Genomic DNA, 16799 nt, shown 5'->3' on the forward strand with positions numbered 1-16799 from the left:
CTTGTGTCTTCTCTTGGGGTTCTTTTATTTTTCTGTTGCCTTGACTTGTCCAACTTCCATATGGTTTTTGTTTTATCTTATTATATTTTATTTTGTTATTTCTTGTTATCTCTTAGAAGCCTGCCTATTCTTTTCCAATGAGAAAAAGAAAGGAAGTGGATCCGGAAGGAGGAGAGATGAGGAGGATCTGGGAGGAGGGAGGGGAAATGGTATTCAGATTATATTGTATGAGAAAAAAATCTATTGTTAATAAAAGGAAAAGAAAATCCCCTTCTGCTTTCATCCAAAAATAAAGGTGGCAAGAAATAGTTGTTGAAGATTAAAAACAAAAGAAAATAGAAAGAGAGAAAAAAGAAAGTTGTGTCTAATAGAGTAGAGAAAGGAATCTGAGATGCCTCATCTAGTTTTGAAATTTTTGTGTAATATCTGAGGATGTTTGGCTTATAAACCCTATGGCAAGGATGGCTCAGACCTCTGTACTTTAAGGTTTAAACTAGCCTAAATTGAAAGAGAGTAGAGTTGTTGGGAGCTCTCAATGTTATTTCCCGTAACTTGTTATAGTTAACAGAATTAATAATGGCCTTATTAATTCTGCCCAGTAATTAATCATAGAGTTTGGTTGGTCGATCCCTCATTGCTTCTTATGTTAGTGGTCTGATATGACCAGCTCTGTGTAGCTTAAGTTTTCCTGCCTTGCCCACTGTCAGGACAAATCTCTGCCACCCGCCAGTCCCACAGCCACTCAGACCCAACCAAGTAAACACAGAGACTTATTTTGCTTTCAAACAGTATGGCCGTGGCAGGCTTCTTGCTAACTGTTCCTTTATCTTAAATTAATCCATTTCTACAAATCTATACCTCGCCACGTGGCTGGTGGCTTATCGGCATCTTCACAGGCTGCTGGTCATGGCGGCGGCTGCAGCCTCTCTGGTCATTGCGGTGGCTGCAGCAGCGTCTCTTTCTGCCTTTGTCCTTTTATTTCTCCTCTCTGCTAGTCCCGCCTATCTTTCCTGCCTAGCCACGGCCGATCAGGTTTTATTTATTAACCAATCAGAACAACTTGACATACAGACCATCCCCCAGCACAGCCAAGTGCAGACCATCTCAGACACCTGCACTCAGGCCCATGGTCCTAATCATCCTCTATACGGACCTGCTGGGTAATGCCACAAGGAACCCAAGAAGGGCTCCCACAGGACATACAGAACATCCCACAGCAGCTCTGTCTCAGGCATGACAACTGAGTCTGACCAGGCATAGACTAAAGACCAGATATTGGACTTCTTATACAAGTATGAGGTAGTAATGATGTAGATGTCTTGCTATGTAACATCAAAGGCTACAGTGACCCAGGTGGTGGTGGCGCATGCCTTTAATCCCAGCACTTGGGAGGCAGAGGCAGGCGGATCTCTGTGAGTTCGAGGCCAGCCTGGTCTCCAAAGCAAGTTCCAGGAAAGGCGCAAAGCTACACAGAGAAACCCTGTCTTGAAAAACCAAAAAAAAAAAAAAAAAAAAAAAAAAAAAAAAAAAAAAAAAGAGGCCACAGTGAGCCCTAATAATTCTATAATGAAGGGTTATGGGTTCTGGCTAAGTGACTTTCATTTGAAATGCATTTGGGACAGGGGAAGGGGCCATATACGAATATCCCATTGGTCACCTTAGGAAAAAAGTTGGTGTTTTCATAGAGAAATGGGAGTAATCTCTAATTGTTTCCTAAATTCACCATATGAAGGCCCAGAGTAAATGTGTAAGGAGAAAGTGTATCTGAGTAAGGAATAGAAACAATTAAAAAAAAACTTCTTCAGACCAAAAAGAAAGACAGCAATAGAAGAAGAAGCCAAAGAGGAAGAGATGGGACCAAGTTGTTAAGTAGAAGAGTGGCTGGTGGTAGAGAATTCAGAGTTGAGCATTGGTTTGTGTGTATGCAAAGGAACGGCCACCTGGAACTGAGTTGAGAGGAGGTGAGCTAATCTATTAAGGCATGTGTGACATCCTTTTCACAGCTCAGTGTTCTGTGACAGGGCCATGAAAACTTATATGTAAGGAATCTCTGAGTATGTTTCTAAATTACTTTCTGAAATCTAATTGCAGGGTGTAGCTTTGGTGCTCCCAGCATTTTTGATTGGAGTAGGTACAAAGGTTAACTTTTGTTACCTAGGAAAATACATATTACTATTCCTTTTGAGACTCTGAGGATAAAACTTCGATTAATTTTGGACAATGCCTCCCAGTAGACAGTCAGAGAGGATAAAGAACATGAGATCTATTATACCAGATATGTCCCTTAGGGCAATAGACCTCCCCTGTTGTCAGGGGTGCATTAATCTTGGCCTTCCTAAGAAAAAAGACTTTCTCAGCCTGTAGAGATGGAACCACATTTCATTGTGGAGACAAACCTGTCCAGTTGGTCAGGTCAGACCCACTGCAGAGGGGAACTTTACAAACTAAAACTAATGTAAGATGGAGGGAAGACTTGTCAAGAAAATATAAAAACATAGCTATCCACAGGGAGAGAACATATGGACATACTGTCATCCACATGCTGTGTGCCCTCCCACCTCCAGAGTACTGTTTCCAGGGTGAGAAAAGGGGAAAATAGGAAAGAGAAGATGGAGTTCTCACAGTATGTGCACACTCACCTCAGAAAAGCCGGTGCCACCAACCATGCTACAAGGAAAAAATATAGCCCTTTTCCTGGGAGACTGTAGCAAGCAGCCTTGCTTTTTCTTTTGCCTGCAACTTATATGAAGGTATAGTCTTGGCCAGAGAAGTCCATCAGCTAGAAACAGAAAACAGGCATTTCATGTGGGGTGGATGTGATGACAGTTGAAAGTCACACACCGGTGGACTGGTAGAGAGCCACTCCAACCAGACATGGTGAGTTGTCCATGGACAGTTGGTTAGCCACTACAAGCATCAGAGTGAAGAAAGGCCAAGGGAGACTCAGGAACAGGCAATCTTCATGATATATGTAGATTTCCTCTTGGGCAAGCTGCTGCTTATGGGGACAGGTGACCAGACCAAAACAGATATAAAAATTTTTATATAGGATATCCTCTATGTAGAAGAAACAGAAACACAGTAAGTGAACTTCCCCCTCCCACTAAGTAATTGGTCTTCTTTCCTAACATTTAAGAAAAATTACTCAATCTTAATTCCAAAGCCTGTGTGTGGGATATCTGAATAAATATTTCATATATATATGAAATTATCAAAGAATAAAAATAAGTAAAAAGATCTGGAAAGATGACTCAGCAGTTAAGAACATTGGCTTCCATTGCCAGCACCCACATGATGCCTCACAACCATCTGTAATTCCAGTTCTAGGGGATCCTCTTCTGGTTTCTATATAGCAATAGACATGCAAGTGATGCACAGACATACATGTAGGCAAAAACCCATCCACAAAAACAATATTTTAAAGGTTTAAAAATAAGCAAACAAAAAACTATTAGTCATTAAGCTAAAAAAGGAAGTAGGAATATCACTATTGTGTTAGGTAGTAAATATTATAGTACCATTTATGCTTCCTAAGGTTAGTCATTTGTAGTGGGACACCACAAGTCATTAGAAGTTAGGCTCTAAATCTTTACAGTCAAATATTCTACCACTAAGCTATACTCCCTAAATGTTTGTATAAGACTGCATAAATTACTAGGTCAGTCAGATTCCAGGCAGTCAGGGCCTGATCATATGGGAATTTGGGGGTTTTGTTTGGGCCTTTGTATCTGTACAATCTCCCCCCAAGTCTCTTATCACATTCAGTCCAGTCATGTTTGGCTTTAACAAGAAACCTTTAACTGTACATATTCAGTCTGAATATATCAGTAATATGATTTGTTTCCTCGCTTCATTCAAGTGCCTGTATAATGACATCTATTCTTGATTAGCTATACAAACTAGCATACCCTAGGACCCAACTCGTTGTCTCTTTACTTCCTGTTATTTTGCTTTTCCTTCAAAGCCATCCTCACACCCTTATGTAAGACATATATGATAGCAATACATTCCAATACTAATTCCAGAGTATGTGCTGGGAGGAATGAGAATCTGTCTGCATTCACCATGGTGTAAGTTTTATGTACTAGGGAATAAAAGACCTTGTTTCTGCCCCTTTCCCCTCCTATAACAATGTTAGAACATTAAAAGGCCTCTCTCTCTGTTACTCAGAATGAAAGAACTACAGTATCACATTGTAAACATGTAGGATCTGAATCTATATGTGGAGGAAGGAAGGAGTTTCCTTCAGACAAGAGGATCTCAAATAAAATAGAAATTTGGAAAAATGCATTTGCTTCCCAGTAGAGTGAACATCCTTCTGACTCAAGCAATTAGGTGTGACAAATTTTACTATGGAAAATTTGAAAAGGTTCTAGTCCAAAAGCTAGCTCTAGTCCAAAAGTTATAGGGTAGAGACAGTTGAACACAGTATTCTATCTACATTGACCTATTTGTTCCATATTCTTCTAAGTCACTATTGTATTCTCACTGCTCAACCAGAGTTGTAACTAGACTCAAGTCCAGCTATGAATCATAGGTCTTGGTATATGCTCAAATCATATGATAATTTAAATCCTAAAGTTCAGGAGCATAAAGGACAGTTGATAGATATCTACCTTCCCTCATGATATATGCTTTAAGAGAACATTTGTCAGCTATTGGTCCACAGTTCATGCATTTCCACTAGTTTGGCTAGTTGTCTCTGGATCAGGCCCTCTGGATAAGTGAGACAGTTGTTTAGCTGGAATTGTTTAGGGGGCCCCCAGGCAGTGGGACTGGGACCAGTCCCTAGTGCAGGAGCCAGCTTTTTGGAACCTAGGGCCTATGGTGAGACACTGCACAGCCTTGGTGCAGGAAGGAGGGAACTGGACCTGCCTCAACTGAATGTACCAGGCTGGGCTGACTCCCCAGGGGAGACCTTGCCTTGGAGGAGGTGGGAATGGGGGGTGGGTTGGGGGGGGAGGCTGGGGGCAGGAGGAGGGAGGACAGGGGAATCTGGGGTTGATATGTAAAATGAATAGAAAATCTCTTAATAAAAAATTATTTTAAAAAAGTAATAAAACATTAATTTTTATTATAAAAAAAGAACATTTGTCTACACAGTTTAACAATCTATCCTCAAGCCCTGTAGGCAAGGAACAGACTTTTCATTTAGTCTATGGTCTAATGTCATAGAACACTTCAATTTGTGGTTCATGACTTAGGGCCTAGATGTAGTGGGTAGCCATTCCAACTTTGATCTGGAAGTTCCAACACCCACTGAGGCTTCGGTAACTGTCACACCTACAAGGCAGGGCCAAGAGAGGACCCTGAAGACCGGAGATCCAGATGGGCTGGCTCTCTTGGTTCTTGGATGCTGGAGGTAGACAGAGCAGAGTTCTCCAGAGAACACTGCCGGACTGTACTACACCTTTCCCAGACCCTGTTACATGTCCCTTCACTTGTGAGTTACCCCACAAAATAAACCTCCGTTTTAACTACATGGAGTTGCCTTAATAATTTCACCAATACCTAGATATATAGATTTATTATTGTCTAAGACAGGAAGATTTTTGTTTTGCCCATGCTATTTTCCCAAACCAACAATCTCCCAAACTTGAAAGAGATGGTCAGAATTAGGTTTACTCTCTTTCTATTATAATATAAAATACCCCAAGATCTTATAAGAAATGTGTAAAGTCTATGTCTGGCCTCGAAATCTGAGAAGAGTGGTACATAATTGACTTCTTAGAGACATAATGTAAGTTTTATTAGAAATTGAGATTTCTATATTCTTTATCCAATCCTTAGGACTATGGTCAGGCTAACCAGTGTTAGGAATGGTAAATGTTAACAGCAATTAGCATTTAAAAGTTTCCCTACAACAAAACCAGAATAAAGTCCACTTGGGATAAAGTTAGCCATTCATGTTGACATCATTAGAAAACACAAAAGTCACTAGTATTAATGGTTATAGTTTTATTTGCATATTTTTTTTAGTAAATATATAAAATGTGAGCACCAAATACATGATAGTGTCTGTCTCAGCAGAAGAGGTGGTGTTGAATTAACACTGATTAATTGCAATATAAATCTGCATTTAAAGCAGACATGACAAAGTATTGGTATTTGCTAATTTTAAGTGGAGGTAAACAAATGTTTTTCACATCTTTCATAATTTCTTATATTTTGTCTTATTTTTCTAGTAAATAAAAGAATACAAAGATAATTATATTATCATTATAGCTGATAATTTTATTACATTTTCCAAACTGGGCAAATCTAGTTCACATTAACTATACAAGGACATAAAGCACCTGAAAAATACAATCAGCAAATTTTATAATATAAACAGCTTTCAACTTTGTATGTAATTGACAGAGAATATATATTCTGTAAATGACAGAAAAATATACATTCTGTGCTACCAAAAAGTCTGAAAAAGCCAATCACCCCTGGGAAAATATCAGGAAACTCATTAAACTCATCCGTAATCAAATGGGTTCCCAGGATTAAAATGTTTTACAGCTTAGTCCCAGCTAACTTTTGAAGAACATTTCTAATGTCATTTAAACTGTTTCACCAAGTCATTTTTTAAGCTAGTAGAACTTTAAACCAAGCTTCCTAGAGACAGCATATTAAAGAAAAAAAAAGACACAACCTGTTGTCTGTTTGATTAAAAATACAAAGAATAATCTAAAAAATGCAACTTCACTTTGAAATGCAAATCTAATTCTAAATGCATTATTGGTAAATAAAATAGAGCAATATAACAAATGATCATTTTACCATGACCAAGTAGGGTTTATTTCAGAAATACAGGTTTGGTTCAATACTAAATACCTAGCTTTCTAATAAATCTTACATCAAAAGATTAAAAGAAAAAACATATAATTGTAATAATGAATATTGAAAAGACATTGATAAAATATAAGAGACATTTCTAATAGTAATGCTATATAAAAACAGAAATAGAAATTTCTCAACATATGACTACTTACCAACAATCAACAAAGTCAAAATCAATAGAGTCAAACATGAAAAAGTAAAATTATTCTCATAAAAATTAAAAATAAAACAGGCATGTCTGCCATCATCCTTACATATCACTGCTGTGGAGAATCCAGTGAATGTAATACTAATAAGTATAAGCATTAGAAGAAATAAAATGATCTCTATTTACATATGAAATGATTGTATAGATCAAGAAAATCCAAAAGTTTCTAACTTAGAATCCAATGTAACCTATAGGATTAAATAAACTCATTGGATAAAAGATAAAAAATATAAAATCTGTAGATTTTCTTTATTGATAAAAATAAAAAGTTACATGTAAGGAGGAAAAATCCTCAACTTATTACAAAATTTGACAACTGCAAAAATAAATTCCATTAGATATGAATGACCTATATGAAGAATGTAATGAAAACAATAAAAATATTTCAATGATGTACCAAAACTCTTGTTTATTAAGGATTAACATTATCCTTGTATGTTAGAAAACATAAAATTGATGCAGTTGTAATAGGTATTAGACCCTTTTCAAAATATTAATATAATGCATTGGGTTTTCTTGTGAATAAATGAATGTAGAGGACAAATTATAATAAGAAAAAAAAAACAAAGCCATTGAAAGGGAATTTGTTTTTCCAGTTTTGAAACTTATGTTCAGCTTTTAAAACTAATTTTCACTCAGAAATTTGAAAAAGAGTGATCCTTTTTAAAAAATAATTTCTACAATTGAATATGTGAAAAGTTTGTAGTTAAATCCTATGTATTTCAATACGCAAAAATAAATTTCAAATAGATAAAAAATTTAAATACTATAAAGATTATGGGAAAAACAAAGTGAATATCGGTATGACTTTGATTAGATATATCTGTCTGAAAAAATAGGAAACAAAAAAATTATAAAATACTCAGATGTTTCAAAATTATAAAATTACTTAGTTTTTAAAATTGTAAAGTGAACAATATTATCAATAAAGTCAAAATTAATAACAACGTAAAGTTCATTAACACATGAAATACAAATGATTAAATGCACTTTCATTATAGACATTCCTACAACTTTATATGAAAAAAATCAGTTGAATAGATAAAAGAACAAAGGATAGGAATTAGCAAATCACAAAAGAGAAATATCCCAAGTAGAAAAATAAATCTCATTGAGTCAGGTAAACACCAAACAAAATAATCAGAAAAGCCATAGAACTTTTTACCAGTCCGCTTTTCAAACATTAAAGACCAGTGAATGCCAACCTTGCAATATTTCTTAAAACTATATATATATGCCTACATAACACTTCTATAGAAATAAGAGCACCTTAATACAACAAAACAGCAATACGATTAAAAAAGGCAATACATGACCACCAAGAACAGAACTGATACTTTTTGGCATATCTGTATGTACTGTGCACACAGTTGTGGGAGTGAAAGAGAGATTGCCTGTGCTATTGATCAGAAAGTATGTAATCGGCTGCTGAATTTTACAAAAGCTACATCGAACTTTCTGTTTGAGAGTGGGGAACACATCCTAAGATAAATGCCAAGTTCTCAAGCTAATTATCTGGAGGAATCAAAAGAGCACAAGAAGGGAGCACAAGACATGCGGCACAGTTTATCTACTTTTGAATTGCCTCAGTGGATCTAAACACTTTGTAACTTTTCTCTTAGCAACCAATTCAAAATTTCAATTACAAAACAAATAAACCACAAAAGTACTAACATACACGTGAGTTAAAACTGAAAAATAGTCAGTATAAGATATGGAGGCACAATAAGATTTATCCACTTTGAGAACATAAGCTATTTTACTTCTAATAGTGCCACAAATGTTTCAAAGAGCACTATAAACTTACGGGGTTTTCACCAAACCATAGACATAAATGTGAATATCATCATCAAACTTTATGAAGTAGACAGATGGCTTGGCCACCACCTGATGGATAAAAATGCCAGTTCTCTTCGATCCGTCGTCTTTGGCGTGTTCCACCTGCTTGCCCACGAGGCTGTCGAGCACCTCCCCAGGCTCCTGCTCTGCTGTAGGGAAATAGTAGTTGGAATCTGGAATGATGCGCAGGTCACCATCTTTGTAGTCATCCAGCAAGGTGTACATATAGAGGACCGGATCTTTTTCGTAGGTGATGTAAAACCAAGTATCCATTATGGGAGCTCGCGCCAACACCATACCCTTCCACTCATCTTTCTTGCCATGCTCACCTTCGAACACATGTCCAACTGCTTTCCCAACCAGGGAATCTGCCAGGCGAGAATCAACGCGAGGAGAAGGAACTCTCTCAGGAAGAACTTCCAGCGCCAAAACTCTCTTATCTCTGTGCAGTTCTAGTCCGTACACACTGTCTTTGCCGTCGTATTTAATGATATACAGAGTGGGCTTCACGGAAACCTGCTCGAGCACGGTACCCTTCCATTGCTCCACTGGTTCGTTGCCTTCTTTCCAGCCGTGTTGAATGCGGCAGCCCACGATGTTCCGATGAGTGAGGAAAGTGGGCTTTCGCCGCTGCTTCTTGTGAGTGTGCCTTTTCTTCATCAGGTACGCGGACACACCATCTACCCCAGTAGGAGGCACGGTCGGAGGAGACATGGCTCAAGGCTTAGGTGGCCGAAGCAAAGCTGCCCTTTGCTTAACAAGCTGACAAATAGTCACCACTACCCAACGCGAGATATTTTTCGCGATCGGAGAGACTATGTCCGTCCTCTCTTCTTCAGATTTTGTCAGAAACGAGCTGACTGGGAACTGAGACAGAGAGTGCCTCTCACTAGTTCGTTCTCCTCCTTCAGGGAGGGGTGATTGCAGTAGTGATGGCTAGAGAGAGATGGCGGGCTCCCGGGTTCTGTCCGCGCCTGGCGCCTTCCCTGACTCCCAAGCCCAAGTCCCAGCCAGAATCCGCCACTTAGCTGTTGTTGTCAATGCTGCTGTGGTCGCAGAAGGGCAGCAGAGAAGAAGGCGACAGTCAACGTGGACAAGAGATGACAGGGATGGTTGCAGCAACGAAAGTGCAGGCAGTGGCACGTCTTCCAGCAGTTTGCGCGGCCTGGTCTTGGCAGCGCTTGTCAGCTTGGCCAATCTGCGGAACTGGGATTTTTGTTGCTTCGGGAATCCTCCTCCTCCTCTAAGCCCGCCCTCTCCTTTCCTCCACCCCTCCCGCTTCCGTCCTGCCTTCCGCTCTTGGGGCAGCCACACGGACACAGGCACTCTCCTTTACTCTTACCCCCCCACCCCCACCCGTTCACTCCCACCGGAGCCAGACAGTACGGCTCCCCCCTCCCCTACTGGCTGTCTGCTGCCCAACTGCATACTTCACTGAGGCTCCATCTGCTTTCTATCTTCCAGGAATTCCTCACAAGCAGAAAAAGAAAAGAGAAAAAGAAAAAGAAAAAAAATACGTGGAGTGGAAGAAATTGTATATACAAATCTACAATTTCGTTCATTTTTAAAGGATTTGAAACAGGAGCGGGGAAAGGCCGTACACAGTCCACCATGTTAACTTAAACTCTCCTTTATATTTTCTACCCGATCATCCGTCATAACAGTTTTTAATGTTTTTCTAAATGTAAAGGGAATACACTGTAATTTGATTTTTCTGAAATAAAAAAAATAAAACTAACCGCACAAGCTAGGCAAACACTAAAATGTTTATTAAGCTGATTTCTCTTATTAATATATATGTTCTATAATCTTATATATTTCAGAACATATTTATATACTTTTACACTTACTTTGTCATTTATGTCGTGAGTATTTTTGAAGTTATTAAGTACTCTGGGAACACGATTTTTTTTTTTTTTTTTTTTTTTTAGGGTTTCTTTTTGATGTTGTTGTTTTTTGAGACAGGGTTTCTCTGTGTAGTCCTGGCTGTCCGGGAAGTCGCTCTATATACCAGGCAGGCCTCGAACTCAGAGATCCTCCTGTCTCTGCCTTCCCAGTTCTGGGATTAAAGGCGTGTGCCACCATGCCTGGCTGGTAACACAATTTTTAATGGTTCCATATGTGAACATAAAAAACACAGCTCTCATGTCAAAATAAATAAAAGAGTTTATTCCGGAGTCAAATATGAGTGACCAAGACCCAAGACTACAAATTTAGGTTACCCTAAATTCTATGTTCCAATGTGGTAACAGTTTCATGAAGATTGTTGTTGTTGTTTATTCATATTATCCTTTGTGTATGCATGATGTCTGTGTGTTGGGAGGAATTGAGGTGGAGCCCATGCCACATGTATAAGTAAGTGGAAATCAGAAGATACCATCATGTAGTGACTTTCCTTCTTCCACTTTTACTTGAATTCCATGGATTGAACCCAGGTCTACAAGCTTATGCCACAAGTGCCTTTGTAAGCTAAGCCTCTTACTCGACTGACTTCATGAAAGTTTATAGTAACAACAACAACAAAAAAAAGAGAGAACTATAAATCAAGAAACTTTTAGAATACGTTGGTGGGAGCCTGGGGTAGGTGTGTTACAACAAACTGGAGAAACCAGTGCAGTAGGCTTCAGATACTATCTGACAGCATTCCCAACCTTTGGGTCAGTGAAAGCTGAGGATCTGTGCTCGCATTCCAAAGGAACTTACCTAACAGCCGGAAGAATGATAAGTCAACCGGAGATGAACAATAAATGGCCATTTTGGCCGGGAGGGTTAAGATAGTTCAGATAAAGTATCTCTGGAGCTGCGGCAGCTGAAGATCTACGTGATACTCAGGTCTTAATCATCCATGTGCAATGGTCAATGGATGTGTGGTTTTTGTTTTCTGGGAACTTCAGCTAATAGTTTCTTTTTAATATTCCTTCAATGGTTCATCATTTATCCTAAATGGCCTAAAGCAAAAGAGTAAAGAATATGACTCTCCTTTTTCATGTATGGATTGATTGGTTGAATTTTTCTTTACTTTCTTTTTTTTGCCCTGAAATCCAAAATTTGGAGTGGTGGTTCCGTTCATTTTTTTTCATACAGTATATTTTGATTATATTTTCATCCATTTCAGTACCTCCCAGATCCTCCCCAACTCCCTACATTGTGCTCTCACTTTCTCTAAAAAGTCAAAACAAACAAACAAACGCCAATAAGGAAACACACACACACACACACACACACACACACACACACACACACACACACACACCCAGAGTCTATTTTATGTTGGCTTGCCCGGAAATATGGTTTATATATTCAGTGACACTCTATTGGACAACACTGATTTTTTCCTTTCCCAGCAGATATCAATTGCAAATAGCTTTTTGGTTAGAGGTGGGATTTAGTGTCCACCTCCCTTTCCAAATGCTGAAATTTTTGTCAGGTCTGAACCTGAGCAGGTCTTGTGTGTGCTGTCATAGTTCTGTGAGTTCATATGTGTATCAGTTCTGTTGTGTCTGGAAGACACTGCTTCCTTGAAGTCATCCATAACCTCTGACTCTTACAATCTTTCCACCACTTCTTCCAGATAGGTCCGAGTCTTGAGGGGAGGAGTTTGATAAAGACATCTCATTTAAGACTTAGGGCTCGAAACTCTCTCACTTTCTGCACATTGTCCAGTTATGAGTCTCTGTGCTAATTATCATCTATTGCAAGAAAAAGCTTCTCTGATGACAGTTAAGCAATTTACTCATCTATGAGGGCATTGCTATGTTCCTCTAGCAGAATAACAATACTGAGTTTTACCCTAGGGCCATGACCTATCTAGTCTCCCATTCATGGCCACTTTAGCAGTATCAGGCATGGGTTCCATCTCTTGAAGTGGGCCTGAAACCCAATCAAAAGGTGGTTGGTTACTTCCATAACATTTATTCTGCTACTGTACCAGAATGACTTGCAAGACAGTCACTGTTATAGGTCTCAAGGTTTGTAGCTAGGTGGTATTGTTGATTACTTTTCTTCTCCAGTAGCATACAAAGTATCTTCCAGTGCCATAAATGCTAGTCAGTTAGGGTGAAGCTTTTTGTGGGGTACAAGTTTGATTTTTTCATTTTTAATGACATAAGTAAATGCTTTCCTCAGCAATAGCCTTACATTATCCTGTAATGTTTTGGGGGTTCTATGAAACCACTTTGACTCATGAACTCAGTAAGATGTAACTCATTCCTCATACTTGAGGTTTTACTTGGTGGCATAATATGTCTATTTGGGGGCATTTTCTCCCACATAGTATGGTGAGTCCATTTAAACTCCTGTCATATATGTATGTATGTATGTATGTATGTATGTATATACATATATATGTAAATATTTATATATACATATAAATATATATATATATAAATATTTAGCGACTTAGTCACTTTATTTAATTGGGTTTAAAATAGTTTAGGAAATAGTAACTCAAGGACTGAGTGTCTGATGCAGTAGTAGAGCACATGCATAAGACATGTGTTCAGTACCCAAGGCCCCATACACAAAAAGATAAAAAAAAGCAAATAAGCACACAAATAACCACATTTTATTTTTTAAAATATTTTTATTTTATAATGAACTTAATTTCACATATCAGCCATGGATTCCCCTGTCCTCCCTCCTCCCAACCCCAGCCCTCCTCCCCAATCCACCCCCATTCTCACCTCCTCCAAGGCAAGGTCTCCCCTGGGGAGTCAGCCCAGCATGGTACATTCAGTTGAGGCAGGTCCAGTCTCCTCCTCCCTGCACCAAGGCTGAGCAAAGTGTCTCAGCATAGGCCCTAGGTTCCAAAAAGCCAGCTCATGCACTAAGGACAGGTCCCAGTCCCACTGCCTGGGGACCTCCTAAACAGTTCAAGCTAATCAACTGTCTCACTTATCCAGAGGGCCTGGTCCAGTTCCATGGGGGTTTTTCAGCTATTGATAATCACATTTTAAATGACTAATGGTTATAAATAAATATTAAGTTTAGGAAACCATAGAACAATACAGTTTCTACTAACAGAGAGTGTTACAATTGTGATTAAAAAATACTTCAGTTTTGGCCAAATGAACAGAGCATTTCTGAATTCAAAGGCCCGTAACCATTCATGTTTTCTCCACTCAACAATGACCCTAACTAATGATAGTATTCATTTGAATTTAATCAGCAGTTAAGAAATTCAGCAATTAAAAAAAAGAAAAAGAAATTCAGCAATATCTAAGAGCCATCCATCTTCAAATGTTAAAAAATAAGTATATACACATTGATTTCCTACTGGGGTGACTGTGTCTTTTTGTTTGGCATTCCTTCAAATATGTTTTTTAAAAAATTTTATATAAGAGATTTTCTAGTCGTTTTACATATCAGCCACGGATTCCCCTGTTCTCTCTCCTCCTACCCCCCAACCTTCCACCCCAATCCTGCCCCCCCATTCCCACCTCCTCCAAGGCCTCCCCTGGGGAGTCAGCCCAGCCTGGTACATTCACTTGAGGCAGGTACAGTCCCCTCCTCCCTGCACCAAGGATGAGCAAAGTGTCTCAGCACAGGCCCTAGGTTCCAAAAAGCCAGCTCATGCACCAAGGACACGTCCCGGTCCCACTGCCTGGGGGCCCCCTAAACAGTTCAAGCTAATCAACTGTCTCACTTATCCAGAGGGCCTGGTCCAGTTCCATGGGGCTCCTCAGCTATTGGTTTACAGTTCATGTGTTTATGCTAGAAATTGAAGAAGATGTCAGAAAATGGAAAGATCTCCTATGCTCATGGATAGGCAGGATTAACATAGTAAAAATGGCAATCTTACCAAAAGCAATCTACAGTTTCAATGCAATCCCCATCAAAATACCAACATAATACTTCACGGACCTGAAAAGAACAATACTCAACTTCATATGGAAAAACAAAAAACCCAGGATAGCCAAAAGAATCCTGTACAATAAAACAACCTCTGGAGGCATCACGATCCCTGACTTCAAGCTCTACTATAGAGCTACAGTAAAAAAAAAAACAGCTTGGTACTGGCATAAAAACCGACATGTGGACCAATGGAACCGAACTGAAGATCCTGACATTAATCTGCACACCTATGAACATGATTTTCGACAAAGAAGTCTGTATATATTTTAAGAAGCTTCTATGGTACTAGGTTTTCCACAGCCCTTCCCTGTTAGTTGTCCCTCCTTATATTCCCTCCTCCACCCTGACCTCCCATCCTCCTGCCCATTTAACCTTTCTATTCTAGTTTCCTCTTTGTCTCTTTATAACACTGTAATCTATTCTCCCTTAATTGGAAGATCCCCTCCTCCTGCTTCATTCCTTACTTGCAACCTAAACTCTATGGGTATTTTAAATGAAATACATATCTAAAACTTAATGGCTATCATCCATACAGAAGAGAAAACATACAATATTTGTCTTTTGGGAGCTGGGTTATTTCACTCAGGATGACTGTTTCTAGCCCCATCAATTTACCTGCAAATTTCAAATTTTAACTTTTCTAAACAGCTGAATATAATATTCTATTGAATGTACTACATTTTCTTTATCCATTCATCAGTTGAAGGAATCTAGGCTGTTTCCAGTTCCTGACCATCATGAATAGAGCAGTAACAAACATAGATGGGCAAGTATCTCTAGAGTAAGACATAGAGTCCTTTGGGTTTATACCCAAGAGTGCGGTTGCTGGATCTTGTGGTAAATTGATTTTCAACTTTTTTTATGTATGAGTGCTCTATCTTCATGTATGACTTTATGCCTGAAAAGGGCATCACATCCTACTATAGATAGTTGTGAACCACCATGTGGTTGCTGGGAATTGAACCCAGGTCCTCTGGAAGAGCAGCCAGTGCTCTTAACCTCTGAACCATCTTTCCAGCCCTGATTTTCAACTTTTTGAGGAAACGTCACATTAGTTTTCATAGTGGCTGTACCAGTTTATACTCCTATGAACAACAAATAAGTGTTTCCCTTTCCCTTTATAGACAGCATAGGTTGTTGTTTGTTTTATTGATCTTAGCCATTCTGACTTGGGTAAAATGAAATCTCAAATTAGCTTTTGTTTGCATTTTCCTGGTAGCCAAGGATGTTGAAGATCCTTAAAGTGTTTCTGAGCCCTTTGTGTTTATCTTCTAAGAACTCTCTGTTTAATTCTGTACCTCATTTTTAATTAGGTTATTTGTATTCTTGATGTTCAGGTTTTTGTTTGTTTTTGGTTTAGGTTCTTTATATATTCTAGATATTAACCCTCTGTGATGGCCATTCTTGGTTGTGAACTTGACCGCATCTATAATTAACTAAAACCAAAATGGCTGGGCACACCTATGAAGGTTTTTGTTTTGTTTTGTTTCTGCTTTTTTTATTATTAATTAAATCATTTAAAGTGGGAAGACCATTTCTAATCCAGATTTTTGAGATGGGAAGGCACACCTTTAATCTAGCTCTTTTGAGGGGGGAAGATATGTGGTGATATTGTGTCCCCCAATATATTGTGCACCCTAATAAACTTATCTGGAGTCAGAAATCAATAGATAGACATAGAGGCCAGAAAATGGTGGCACACACACATTTACTTCTAGCATTCTGGAGACAGAGATCCATACAGAGTTCAAAGCCACACTGGAAACAGCCAGGCATGATGACACACGCCTTTAATCCCAAGAAGTGATGGCAGGAAGCAGAAAAGTATATAAGGAGTGAGGACCAGGACCTAGAGCCTCTGTTAATGGCTTCTAGCAGCAGTTCAGCTGAGATTCATTCTGGATGAGGACTCAGAGGCTTTCAGTCTGAGGAAAAAGATCAGCTGAGAAGTTGGCAAGGTGAGGTCAGCTGTGGTTTGTTATGTTTCTCTGTTCTTTCGGCATTCACCCTAATACCTGGCTACTGGTTTGTTTTTATTAATAAGACCCTTTAAGACTCGTGCCAGAAAGAT

The 16799-nt window shown here is 38.8% G+C and overlaps 1 protein-coding gene across 1 annotated transcript; it reads right to left on the reverse strand.

The window, feature by feature from the left end:
* Nucleotides 1-6213: 6213 nt before the first annotated feature.
* Spin4 (spindlin family member 4) lies at nucleotides 6214-9605 on the reverse strand. The gene has a single exon (XM_028861422.2). The coding sequence runs from the start codon at nucleotides 9587-9589 to the stop codon at nucleotides 8840-8842; it is 750 nt and encodes a 249-aa protein (XP_028717255.1). The 5' UTR covers nucleotides 9590-9605; the 3' UTR covers nucleotides 6214-8839.
* Between the last annotated feature and the right edge of the window lie 7194 nt (nucleotides 9606-16799).

The sequence above is a fragment of the Peromyscus leucopus genome, chromosome X (genome assembly GCF_004664715.2).
Source record: "Peromyscus leucopus breed LL Stock chromosome X, UCI_PerLeu_2.1, whole genome shotgun sequence".
NCBI classification, from domain to species: Eukaryota; Metazoa; Chordata; class Mammalia; order Rodentia; family Cricetidae; genus Peromyscus; species Peromyscus leucopus.

Bases quoted from the DNA above. Each gene is read 5' to 3' on its own strand.
- Spin4 (XM_028861422.2), bottom strand. From the start codon at position 9,589: ATGTCTCCTCCGACCGTGCCTCCTACTGGGGTAGATGGTGTGTCCGCG.